Source organism: Coregonus lavaretus (assembly GCF_964263955.1).
Source record: "Coregonus lavaretus genome assembly, chromosome: 32".
Classification (NCBI taxonomy): domain Eukaryota; kingdom Metazoa; phylum Chordata; class Actinopteri; order Salmoniformes; family Salmonidae; genus Coregonus; species Coregonus lavaretus.
In genome coordinates, this window is record NC_140019.1 from 32,683,266 (window position 1) to 32,697,035 (window position 13,770).

The 13,770-nt window shown below is 44.9% G+C and overlaps 2 protein-coding genes across 2 annotated transcripts in view; both read left to right on the forward strand.

The window, feature by feature from the left end:
• Nucleotides 1-4,789: 4,789 nt before the first annotated feature.
• On the forward strand, nucleotides 4,790-8,534 carry LOC311107247 (peripherin-2-like; the record flags this gene model as incomplete). Its single annotated transcript, XM_084149729.1, has 6 exons — nucleotides 4,790-5,120; nucleotides 5,948-6,190; nucleotides 6,507-6,694; nucleotides 7,269-7,515; nucleotides 7,737-7,898; nucleotides 8,472-8,534. The coding sequence occupies exons 1-6, from the start codon at nucleotides 4,971-4,973 to the stop codon at nucleotides 8,532-8,534; spliced, it is 1,053 nt and encodes a 350-aa protein (XP_084005855.1). The 5' UTR covers nucleotides 4,790-4,970.
• Nucleotides 8,535-10,156: 1,622 nt separating this feature from the next.
• Nucleotides 10,157-13,770, forward strand: part of LOC311107248 (uncharacterized protein) — a 15,071-nt gene continuing 11,457 nt past the window's right edge. Inside the window, exons 1-4 of the mRNA XM_084149730.1 lie at nucleotides 10,157-10,261; nucleotides 12,209-12,357; nucleotides 12,626-12,734; nucleotides 13,459-13,590. Coding sequence (XP_084005856.1) covers nucleotides 10,202-10,261; nucleotides 12,209-12,357; nucleotides 12,626-12,734; nucleotides 13,459-13,590 — 450 coding nt within the window. The 5' untranslated portion in view covers nucleotides 10,157-10,201. The remainder of the gene's footprint in view (nucleotides 10,262-12,208; nucleotides 12,358-12,625; nucleotides 12,735-13,458; nucleotides 13,591-13,770) is intronic.

Consider the following 13,770-nt stretch of genomic DNA (forward strand, 5'->3'; position numbering starts at 1 on the left):
TAAGCTTGACACATCTAGCCACTGGGATTTTTGCCCATTCTTGAAGGCAAAACTGCTCCAGCTCCTTCAAGTTGGACTGGTTCCGCTGGTGTACAGCAATCTTTAAGTCATACCACAGATTCTCAATTGTATTGAGGTCTGGGCTTTGACTAGGCCATTCCAAAGTGTTCGAAACCACCCGAGTGTTGCTTTAGCAGTATGCTTAGGGTCATTGTCCTGCTGGAAGGTGAAACTCTGTCCCAGTCTCAAATCTCTGGAAGACTGAAACAGGTTTCCCTCAAGAATTTCCCTGTATTAAGCGCCATCCATCATTCCTTCAATTCTGACCAGTTTCCCAGTCCCTGCCGATGAAAAACATCCCCACAGCATGATGCTGCCACCACATGCTTCAATGTGGGGATGGTGTTCTCGGGGTGATGTGAGGTGTTGGGTTTGCTCCAGACATAGCTCAAATGTATTCTCATCTGACCAGAGTACCTTCTTCCATATGTTAGGGGAGTCTCCAACATGCCTTTTGACGAACACCAAACGTGTTTGCTTATTTTTTTCATTAAGCAATGGCTTTTTTCTGTCCACTCTTCCGTAAAGCCCAGCTCTGTGGAGTGTACGGCTTAAAGTGGTCCTATGGACAGATACTCCAATCTCCGCTGTGGAGCTTTGCAGCTCCTTCAGGGTTATCTTTGGTCTCTTTGTAGCCTCTCTGATTAATGCCCTCCTTGTCTGGTCTGTGAGTTTTGGTGGGCGGCCCTATCTTGGCAGGTTTATTGTAGTGCCATATTCTTTCCATTTTTTAATAATGGATTTAATGGTGCTCCGTGGGATGTTCAAAGTTTCTGATATTTTTTTCATAACCCAACCCTGATCTGTACTTCTCCACAAATTTGTCCCTGACCTGTTTGGAGAGCTCCTTGGTCTTCATGGTGCTGCTTGCTTGGTGATGCCCCTTGCTTAGTGGTGTTGCAGACTCTGGAGCCATTCAGAACAGTTGTATATATACTGAGATCATGTGACAGATCATGTAACACTTAGATTGCACACAGGTGGACTTTATTTAACTAATTATGTGACTTCTGAAGGTAATTGGTTGCACCAGATCTTATTTAGGGGCTTCATAGCAAAGGGGGTGAATACATATGCACGCACCACTTTTACGTTATTTTTTTTTTTTAATTTTTTGAAAGAAGTTATTTAGAATTGTTTTTACTTCACCAATTTGGACTATTTTGTCCATTACATGAAATCCAAATAAAAATCCATTTAAATTACAGGTTGTAATGCAACAAAAAAGGAAAAACGCCAAGGAGGATGAATACTTTTGCAAGGCACTGTATGTCGTCTGCTCTGTTCTGTCCTTGAAGACTGAGAGCACAATTAGTACTACTGCTATACCATCTCTAGAACAAACTGTACTGAATATGTTGAGTCATGTCCTCTGCTCTATCCCTGCAGACCGAGAGCCTTAGCTCTGAGAGGAAATATATGGTGCAGCGTATCACCCATCTCAGCACAGAGCTGGAGCAGGCCAACGCCACCGTCGCCTCTCTGGAGAACATCAATGTGAGCACAGCACCATCTACTGAGCAATATATGAACTAAAACCCACACTAGCTTTGTTCATGTACTGGCAACAGAAAGAGTGGTGGAAAGACAATATGATGATTTGTAAAGTTGATAGTGGCCTTACATTAAAATACTGTATCCATAATCTCCTCAACTCGTGTTCAGCTCATTGCAGACTACATGATCATTTCTTGTAACTCCTCTACTGGTTTCTCTATGTCTGTTGTACTGTATGAACTGAGAGGATGTCTGTGCTGCCCTCCAGGTTCCCTGTCTGATCAAGGAGCTCCTAGAGAAGCACTTTGACTCTGGAGACGCTGTCAAGCAGTTTCTGAAGAACGCCTTGAAAACCGGCCAATCTACGGGCGACATCGAATCATTCACTCCAAAACTGGAGCAGAAGCCGTCTGATTGGCCAGGCGTAGGACGGAGGGAGTTTGAGGCGGGTCCACAAAAGGTCACTGCTTTTATGCCCTGCAAGCAGGAGGAGGAGGGGTTTGGGGTGATAGGTCAGACAGGAAATGAGGATTCTCGCCCGATGAGTCCCCCTTTCTCCGTCGCTGACATCAGTATGGCTATCTATAAGAAGATAGCTGCCAGCCAAGCGGCAAGACAGCCTCGGCCTTCCAACTACCAACTTCACACTGACACCCCTCCCAACCCCTACCCTCTGGTGGAGTTGGGTGCAGGGGGTGCAGGAGGTGCAGGAGGTGCAGGGGGGGAGGGTTACCTTGTGCCTTCTGTCAAGGGGGGCGTGGCAGAGGCAGGGAGAGCAGCTGAGAGTAAGCAGGGTGCTGTTGTTGATGTGTCCTATCTGACGGCCCAGAGGGTTCTGGATGACTTCCTGCACCAGCTGACGCACCCAGAGGATGGGAGTGGAGATGTGGGGGAGGGGGCACAAGGCCAACATGGGAGGGGGAAGAACTGACGAGAGGGGGGCGGAGTGAAAGGAACCTATGAACTTCTGTAATTGTAACCTAATCTTGTATAGGCTAGGATTGTTCAAATTGTATTGGTTTCTTTGTGATGTTTGAGGCCTGTAGTTCTGCATTTATTTGACTCACTAAATGTCACTATACATTTGAGTGATGGTATTGTAAATATTACATTCTGTTTCCTTCCCAAATGTCTTGTTGTGCGGTGGTAAAGAAAGTATTAGACTTAAACAATTATTTTACGTATATATAGGATGTAATTATTAATTCAAGTTTGCAATGTGGTACAGTCCCTCCTTTCCCTTATGAAGTGATGCAGAATTGAAATAGTTTTTTTGTCGTAGAATTTTCTATTTTGTAACAATGACTGCTATTTTGTAAGCTCCAGTAAGCCAATGAAGTAACCTTCATATCTGAATAACATCGATCCAGCTGCTATTAACAGATTACCCCATGTGTTTTGGGCTACTATGTCACAATACCTAGATTTTAACCTTTATTTGAAACCTTATCCAGAGATGTGAATTACACCAGAAAATAAAGCAGTTGTCTGAGGATGGAGCTGGACCATCTGACATGAAAAGAAAAGGGGACAGTTTGATGAAAAAGCTTTAAATAAAGGTTAAAATCCAGGTCTTGTGACATGATTGTCCAAAACACAGGGCCTTACTTATGAATGCTATGCTGTCCATCCTAATAAACTCTCTTAGCTAAAACTGTATAAAGTTTCTGTCACCCCCCCCCAAATACGTTTCATGTTGTAGATCAATAAAATGACTAATTCTAAACATGTCTGACAAGGTTTCTTGATTTGTCTTTCCCAAACATTACCCACTTCCTGTGTTAAGCCATCACTCTCTCTCCTATTCTAACCTATACTGAACATGGGGTGCAGCCATGGGAATGAGTTTTTCCCTACAGAAGGGCTTTATTACAGACAGAAATACTCTCCTCAGCATGGATGTCCTGGGCTGGCGTGGTTACATGTGGTCTGCGGTTATGAGGCCGGTTGGACGTACTGCCAAATTCTCTAGACGTTTTAGAGGCAGCTTACAGTAGATAAATGAACATTCAATTATCTGGCAACAGCTCTGGTGGACATTCCTGCAGTCAGCATGCCAATTGCACGCTCCCTCAAAACTTTAGACATCTGTGGCATTGTGTTGCCCTGCCCCCCTGTCTACCGGTCTACCGGTCTATCTGTCTATCTGTCTATCTGTCTGTCTACCTGTCTACCTGTCTATCTGTCTATCTGTCTGTCTACCTGTCTATCTGTCTACCTGTCTATCTGTCTATCTGTCTATCTGTCTACCTGTCTATCTGTCTATCTGTCTATCTGTCTATCTGTCTGTCTACCTGTCTACCTGTCTATCTGTCTATCTGTCTGTCTACCTGTCTATCTGTCTACCTGTCTATCTGTCTATCTGTCTACCTGTCTATCTGTCTACCTGTCTACCTGTCTATCTGTCTATCTGTCTATCTGTCTGTCTACCGGTCTATCTGTCTATCTGTCTATCTGTCTATCTGTCTGTCTACCTGTCTACCTGTCTATCTGTCTACCTGTCTATCTGTCTATCTGTCTATCTGTCTATCTGTCTATCTGTCTGTCTACCTGTCTATCTGTCTATCTGTCTACCGGTCTACCTGTCTATCTGTCTATCTGTCATAACCGTCAAATCCAACCTGTAGGCCCAGTGCTGGTTTGCTGATCAGACACTGGCCTGCTTTCCCATTGGTGCTCCTGTCCTAATAGGATCCCAGGGACTATGATGGGGGGATTACCATATCCATACTGTACCCTCGACATTGGCCAGTCCGTGTCCTCCACCATGGGCACAGCAGGAATTTAGGGGTGCACCTTGACCACTCACAGACCACACCAGAGGGGTTCCATCCAAAACAAACGGGTGTTGTCATCGTCAGTAATTGTGTGAATCGAAGAGTCACTGTCGTGGTGCAACCATAACCTGATGATTTGAAGGATCATAGTTTTGCTGTCAAAAAAGGACGTGGATGATCAAATATCTATTAGATTAATTATTTTCTTGGCCTTCAGTTTTTGTCTCACGACTTCAATTGGATTACTACGGAGATTTCTAATATTTTCCTTTCTACGTGAACATTTTGGATTATCGTCCCAACCCAAACTTGTCCTTCACCATCAGACGGATCTCCCTTCTTATCTCAACCCACATGAACAACTTACAGGAGATCAACCTGATAATAACTCACCAACGCACCCTGGAAAGGCCAAGCCATCCTTCTCTGTCTAATATAACAACCTTCGCATAACCTACTCCTATGAATCGCGGTAGTCCACCTTCTTTATTGCCCAGAACTTTCCTTCTTTGAACCTACCAATATTCTTTCCCCATCCTTCACTGTTATCTCTCTCTACTTGATTATCCCAACATCTCCTCCCTCCGTCCTTTTCTCTCTCTCTGAGTCCTGTGTTGGTTGTTGTGAGCACCAGCCATGGCGCTGCTGAAGCTGCAGTTCCCCCTGCAGAGGCGTGTGCGTCTGGCCCAGGGTCTGTGGCTGCTGTCCTGGCTGGCCGTGCTGGCTGGGGCCTTCACCTTCTCCCTGGGAGTGTACCTCAAGACCGAGCTGCTCCGCAGGGCAGAGGTACTGGCTGACACTATAACACACACACAGCACACACACCTGTTCACACACGACACACACACGTTTCGGGCACTCGGCATACACACGGCACACACACAAAAAAAACTGTCTGTGTCTCTACTGCTCCTGTGGTCTATCCTGGCTGGTTCCACTGTGTTGTGTTTTCAGTGTGTCTCTCAGCGTGGCGTCTGTCTCACGCCTTCACCTATCAAAGCTTTATTCACACCGGGCTGTCATGATGCAGTTGCCTTGAATCTGGACAAGCTTTGTGTGTGTGTGTGTGTGTGTGTGTGTGGGGGGGGGTATTGGTGTGTGGCTGTGTGTGTGGGGGGAGGGGCGTATTGGTGTGTGGCTGTGTGGGGGGCGTATTGGTGTGTGGCTGTGAGTGTGGAGGGGGCGTATTGGTGTGTGGCTGTGTGTGGGGGGGGGGGGGGGGGGGGGGGGCGTACTGAAAAAGAACAAGAACGTCTACATTCCTGAACTCAATAACACCAATACAACAGAAAAAACTGACAAATTATGTAGTTGATTACACTTTACATAGTGTCATAGTACTGAAGTGGATGTAGTGGCGCAATAGAAGTAGTTATGTAGGGTGCTGACTACCATTACTCATATTGCTTTATATGAACATACATAAATGGAATCATCATCATGGAATGGTACATGCCAGAACATATCCTCTGATGCTTAGCTCTATAATGTAACATAGATAGATTGTTTCGATGTAGTTTATTACGGCGTTATAACTAGTATACTGCCTTTGTTATTAATTTGTTATAACTGGTATAGTACAGTGACCCTATATTTGACCTTTGACCCTCCAGGTGATGGACAACACAGAGATCCACGTGGTGCCCAACATTTTGATGCTGGTGGGCTTGGTAACCATCGGGATCAACCTGTTTGCTGGGCGGGTGTGTCAGGACTCTCTGGACTCTGCCCGGTTCCCCCCCTGGAAGCCCTTCCTGCTGCCCTGGTATGGCCTGGCGTGGATGGTGTGTGTCTGGCTGCTGTCTGCTGTGGTGCTCAGCTACGCCCTGCAGGGAAACCTCGAGGAGTCCCTCAAGGTAAGGGCCTCTGGGATGGGATGAAGAAGGATGAGACGGTGAATGCAACTGAATAACATAATGACAACACTCGGAGCCTATCTCAATTAGTTTTTCTGTGATTCCTCGCATCCTATCTCCTCGCCTGCCCCACATCCGTATTGGAGGAGAAGGAGAAGGTCAAGGTCAAGGTCAAGGTCAAGGTCCCCCCCTCTTCCTCCAATTCATTTTGAGAAGACGGCAAGGACATAGGAAATGAGGAATCCAGGAAAGATGAATTGAGAACAAGCCTTGACTTCCTGGTCTCTTTTATGACATAATCTCTGTCCAATCCAAGGTGGGCCTGAGGAACGGTATCCGGTTCTACCGGGACACGGATGTCCCGGGCCGCTGCTTCCAGAAGGAGACCATTGACAGACTACAAATGGAACTGCATTGCTGCGGCAACACCAACTACAGGGACTGGTTCGAGGTGCAGTGGATCAGCAACAGATACCTGGACTTCACCTCTAAAGAAGTCAAGGAGTGAGAGAGGGGGATGGAGGAGGGAGAAGGGAGAAGGGGGGATGGAGGAGGGAGGAGGGAGAGGGGGGGATGGAGGGGGGAGAAAGGGGGATGGAGGGGGCAGAGAGGGGGATGGAGGGGGGAGGAGGAGAGGGAGTGAGAGAGGGGGGGCTGGAGGGGGGAGAGAGGGGGATAGAGATGGGAGAGGGGGGGATGGAGGGGGAGAGAGGTGGATGGAAGGGGGAGGGGGATGGAGGGGGATGGAAGGGGGAGGGGGGAACAGAGAGGGGAGGAGGAGAGGGAGTGAGAGAGAGAGGGGGGATGGAGGGAGGAGGGGGGTGGGGGGGACAGAGGGGGGAGAAGGAGAGGAAGTGAGAGAGAGAGGGCGTGGAGAGGAGAGGTGAAGTTAAGCCCACAAACCACAGTTGTCTGACTTGTCTGAGGTGATGATGACTCACATGGGATTTCCATACACAATGTATCCAACTGCCATCTCATAAATGTGTCAGTCTTCATCAAAGCCAGTGTCATTTATTCAAGGTAAAAATGTACAATGGAAACACTCAATCAAACTGTTACCCTATTTCCTCTCTAGTCGTGTGCGTAGCAATGTGGACGGTCGTTACCTGATGGATGGAGTCCCCTTCAGCTGCTGTAACCCCGGCTCCCCTCGGCCCTGCCTCCAGAACCACCTGACTGACAACGCTGCCCACTACAACTATGAGCACCAGAGTGAGGAGCTGAACCTGTACAACCGCGGCTGCAGAGAGGCGCTGGTCGACTACTACATGGGCCTCATGAACACCATCGGCCCCGGGGTACTGTCGGTCATCTCCCTGCAGGTATACATATGCACAAACACAGAGAAAATATGTACATTGACCTTTGCCCTGTAATGATAAGAGCGTCTGCTAAATGATGTAAATGTAATGTGGTGACAGTAGTTTTCAGTGGTGATTTTGTTACCATCAACCTCTGCCCCTGTGGTAAGGTGTCTGTGGATATACATTTTGTAACCTTGGCTTTGAGTTGAACCTTGACCCCTGTGACATCACCTCCACAGATGTCAGTGTTGGTGAGCCTGCGTTACCTGCAGACGGCTCTGGAGAGCATGGACCCGGAGAACCCTGAAGCTGACAGTGAGGGCTACATCCTGGCGAAGGGGGTTAAGGAGACCCTGATGGATGTCAAGACCACTGTGTTCAAACTGCTGCAGTTCGGACAGGTAGTGTACTACAGTACCCATAATGCTCTGTGAAACATATCAGGGGTGTGTTCAGGGACGTGGAACGCTCTAAACGTTGCAGATAGAAAGATAATAAATAGAGCTGACAAAATGTCCCTAGTGGATCTGACAGACCAATCACACAGATGTAGGATCTTAATTTGAGCCAGTTTGCTACAGCAGGAAAATAATCCTGCAGCAACAGGAAATGTAAATTATTATGTGGATTATAATTAATGTACATTTTTGTAGGGGTTGATACATTTTTCGTTAGTGCAAATCAAGTCTGAAAATTCAAAGTGGAAATTTTCAAACAAGGTTGCATTTCCTGCTGTGCAGGAAAATTCTCAGCAACAAAAGAGTGTTCAAATTAAGATCCTACATCTGTACCTGTTCTTCACAACACGTTAATATCTTAACATTCTGTAACAATACATCCTCCTGATCAGACCGCTGGTGTAGCATGATGTACTACAGTACCCACAATGCTTTGTGTAATGCATTTGGCTGTATCTCACTAAAGATGTTCCAGAGAAGATAACCTAATGGTGTCCCGTCTCTTTATCAATACAGGTGGAAGCAGGTGATGAGGCAGAAGCAGGGGCAGACGGCGAGAAGGCAGCCACGTCCAGCTAGATGGAAATATAATATATAACCATGCTCTGCACAGACAAGACTTGACAAAATCTAACAATGCAGATGTTCTTAAACCTTTTGTGTCCTGTTGCTCTTAATGGACAATAAATCAAGCCTTGGGAGGGGGGGGGGGATGTTTAATGTGGTCAAGAACAATTAAAGTCAAAACGGAATACTGAAAGGCACCCAAGAACACACACATATATTTAGTAAATACTCAAAAACAATATTCACATACTGGTACATAAGTAAATTAAAACACACACACACATACACTTTGAAGTACACTAATGTTCTGATGATCTTTGATTCAGATCAGACAAAATCTAAATCCCACAGGTAACAGAAGAAGGCCTACAGTCAATTTAATACTGGACTGGCTATAGAGTTTGTTAACGCACTTCTAAGTAACATGTTAAGGTCATGTGAAGTTGGCATCAGGCATTTAATATATTAAAGTTAGTTGCTTTTAATGGATTTGCAGAGTTCAGTCCTTTTGTACTAGATGGATAGATGGATAGATGGATGGATGGATAGATGGATAGATGGATAGATGGATAGATGGATAGATGGATAGATGGATAGATGGATAGATGGATAGATGGATAGATGGATAGATGGATAGATAGATAGATAGATAGATAGATAGATAGATAGATGTAGGCCTAGGCTACTGTAGGCCTGTGAGAGTATGGAGCAGAGTGACTGTACAATGTCATCTGGCCTGCTAGGTATACTCTGACACCTCTCATAACACCTTCATAATCCTAATATAGTTAATCCCTAGACTACTGCTACAACATTTCCCTGCACAGCAACAGAAACACTGGAGATGTATGACCATCAAACATACCATAACAATGGACAGGGTTTGGAGAAAGTTCACGTCAAAGTGTGGTCACGTAGAAAGTTGTAATTACATTTTCCATTATGTTTTGACAACAAACAAAAAAATGTCGAGTGCATTATAAACTGTGCAATATCTTACACATAGCAAACTTGTTTTATTTTGTATTGGCTGTTTATTTTGTTCCTTTGTTAAATGGTTAATACACTCTGATCTGTGTGTTTTACGACAATGTTCATTCAACAGCTTTGTTAAGTAGAATGTTCATAGATAGTAGACTACCGACCTTTACACCTTATTTCCACCAGGGTTCGCCATTGCATTACACCTGAAAGCGCGTCGAGGCCTACTACTGTACCCTAAATTGTTTAGAGTATATCTTGATCAATCTTGATGCATAGGCTACAAACAGCTGAATAAGTGAACTGTAAAGAAACATTGTTACAAACGTCTAGGCAAGATACCACAGTGCGCACAAAGTAGTCTAATATTTTCCATCCATCTCAAACCGCCTACTCATTTTTCTTTGAGCGCCTTTGTTTTATGGAAACAAACTCACTGGTAAAGGTTGTGATTGTTCCGGGTAGACCTACAACCCTAATGAAATGTGTGCGTTTAGAAATTCCGGTGTGGTTTTGCAACGTGCTCACCACCAGCATTAACTGAAAAAGTGAGATAGAGGAAGAGAGAGGGAGGGGAACTGAAATGACAAACACAGAATGGAATCTCTTTTTCAGTTGTTAGTACAATTGCTTTAATACTGTAGGATATATTTTATTTATATTTTTTATAGAAGTTTGTAAATTCTTTATGCGACACCATGGACTCTAACTTAATGGACATTCTAGAAGAATTCATGGAAAGTGCGTTGGTTACTTGGGTATGTGTCAAAGCTTATTTAAATCACTTTCAGGTGCTATAGTAGTAGGCCTAGATATACGTGATGATGAATAGTCTTTTATAAAACATAAAAACACATAGCCTATTGCTGTTGTTTTGCTTTTATGGAGTATAAATACATTAGAATCCTGTAAATAAATGACGTTTAAATAAAATGTCTTTCTCACATATGAGATTATGCCTTTTTATAAATGATGTATAACTCTTTATTTACAAAAGTTATAAGAACATAAATGGGTTGAACTTGAATCAGATGCTTGTCATAACTTTCGTCACATGAAAAGGACAGCAAACAACACTTAGTTCTCAAACTTCTCCTTTTCACAGCTTTCTCTACACTGGCTCATAGGATGTATCGTGTTGTTTTTCCTTATAGCTGTCACTTCCTATTCCCTATATAGTCATTATTTCTCAGTAAAAAATGACCATCTCGGGTTTCATTGATCTACACCATATATTCTAGATAACACTTTTCTCTGTTAGCAGTGGGTCCCCTTATGGACTCCATAGATATTGTTTAGGTTGTATATTCTGTTTCTATGGTTTCACCCATAAAATTACATATAGCAACTTGTTAATAGAGTAATTTAGGCCTCGATTCAATCCGTAGCGCAGAATATCTGCGTTGTAGCGAGGTTCACATTTAAAGGTAATTTCCGATTGAGCCAACATACACTACATGACCAAAAGTATGTGGACACCTGCTCATCGAACATCTCTTTCCAAAATCATGGGCATTAATATGGAGTTGGTCCCCCCTTTGCTGCTACAACAGCCTCCACTCTTATGGGAAGTCTTTCCACTAGATGTTGGAACATTGCTGCGGGGACTTGCTTCCATTCAGCCACAAGAGCATTAGTGAGGTCGGGCACTGATGTTGGGCGATTAGGCCTGGCTCGCAGTGGGCGTTCCAATTCATCCCAAAGGTGTTCAATGGGGTTGAGGTCAGGGCTCTTTGCATGCCAGTCAAGTTCGTCCAAACCGATCTCGACAAACCATTTCTGTATGGACCTCTCTTTGTGCAGGAAAGGGCCTTCCCCAAACTGTTGCCACAAAGTTGGAAGCACAGAATCGTCTAGAATGTCATTGTATGCTGTAGCGTTAACATTCCCCTTCACTGGAACTAAGGCCGAACCATGAAAAACAGCCCCAGACCATTATTCCTCCTTCACCAAACTTTACAGTTGGCACTATGGATCGGGGCAAGTAGCATTTTCCTGGCATCCGCCAAACCCAGATTCGTCTGTCGGACTGCTAGATGGTGAAGCGTGATTCATCATTCCAGAGAACGTGTTCCGAATGCTCCAGAGTCCACTCCAGCCGACGCTTGGCATTGCGCATGGTGATCTTAGGCATGTGTGCGGCTGCTCGGCCATGGAAACCCATTTCATGAAGCTCCCGACGAACAGTTCTTATGCTGATGTTGCTTCCAGAGGCAGTTTGGAACTCGTCAGTGAGTGTTGCAACTGAGGACAGATGGTTTTTACGCGCTTCAGCACTCAGCGGTTACATTCTGTGAGCTTGTGTGGCCTACCACTTTGCGGCTGAGCCGTTGTTGCTCCTAGACCGGGGCTGCTCTAGCAGGGCAGAAATTTGACGAACTGACTTGTTGGAAAGAAGGCATTCGATGACGGTGCCATGTTGAAAGTTACTGAGCTCTTCAGTAAGGCCATTCTACTGCCAATGTTTGTCTATGGAGATTGCATGGCTGTGTGCTCGATTTTATACACCTGTCAGCAACGGGTGTGGCTGAAATAGCAGAATCCACTAATTTGAAGGGGTGTCCACACACTTTTCTATATATAGTGTATACAGCGTTTACCGTGAATGCAGTCTCCGCGACATTAATTGTCAATCACACTATAAAACGGATCTTCAGCGCTACGGATTGAATTAAAGCCCCTAATAGGATCCCCCTCTCCCTCAGGTACAGCTCTTTGATGATGTAGTGGACAGGGAGGACAACGTCATGCTCTACAACCAGTACATGGAGGTGAACTCCAAGTCCCAGAATTCCCATGAGCGCTACCTGAGGCTGACCAATGGGATCTTTCTCAACGAGGTCATGAGGGTCATGTAAGTTCACACCTTTGCACAGGCTTCAAATGTTGTGGGCAAGGAATGTGTACTGAAGGATTCAATGTAATACATTTATTTTACTTTACCCAATCAAAGGTATTATAGCTGGTGAAATACTGGGTTGGATAGATACCTCTGCCAAGAGGTGAGGGCTTTTATGGCACAAGTAGAAGTGCACACTGGCTCAAGCCCCACTCTGGCTGTTGTACTAAATAAGCCGTGCCTTTCACCTCTGTCTGTCTGTCTGTCTGTGTGTCATTCCCAGAGACCCCAACCCCAAGCTGGAGCATTTGTACCGCAGTGGGAGAGACGACCAGATGCTCAGAGTCCAGAACTTCTCCATCCTCAACCGACACCTCAGGGCCTTCTACCAGGTATTGGTATTTGTGTCGTGTTTGATACACAATCACATCTCAGGAAGAGTAATTTACTGCGCAAGGTCCAGACTTGAGCCTAGGGAGACATCCAGGCAAATCTCTCTGAGAAATGAACTTTAGTCCGATACAATGTACAAAACACACAAAAACATGAGTCTTCACTGTTTCAATTCCTGCTTTTGATAAGTCATTCAAACCCTCCGAACAGTGGAGCATCATGGGAGGGACACCAGCGAGTTTCAAGGAATATTCAGGGAATATTCAGAAATGTTTTGGATACAATTTATTGACAGGACTGTTTGTCATGACAACAGTTCCGTCTTGTTTGGTGTTGCTACGATGTCATTTTGTTTCTTGTGGTTTCACTTCATGCTTTGTATTTCCTGGTCACACTGGCAGTGCTGTAAAACCTTAAACCACCAGCAGCATGTGGTTAATCTGCAGCCTAATTTCTCTCTACCAGGGCTTGTGCCTGAGAACCAAATATAGCCATCATACTACGTAGAAACATACGTGAACAAATAGCCCTATTTTCCCCTCTTACGTCTTCTGTGTTTGTATTCTAAACTGAACTGGCCAGCAGGGTACTAGTGGAAGGTTTTGTCATTTCAATGTTGATTTGAATACAGTAACTGCAATGTGGTTAGGGAAATGACAATCAATAAATACTTTAATCCCTTCAAGCTCTTCGTTTGCTCAAACCCTCTCATTCTGTCTTTAGGAAGACCTGCAGCAGCTGATTCTGATGCCTCTTCCGAACATTGCCATTTTGGGGCAAGACCCCCTAACAGGTAAAAAGAGCCAGTTAAAAAAGTACAGTATCTTTGATTGGGCTCCTATGTTGTCTATGAGAGTGTGATGGGAACAAGATAGTCATAAGAGCTGTAACTGTGTTTTCAGAGGCAGCAGTGGAGGAGTTGAGGAGATTGCTATTGCTTTTACTGGGATGTGCTGTACAGGTGATGTCTCTCTCTCTGTCTCTCTCTCTCTCTCTCTCTCTCTCTCTCTCTCTCTCTCGCTCTCTCTCTCGCTC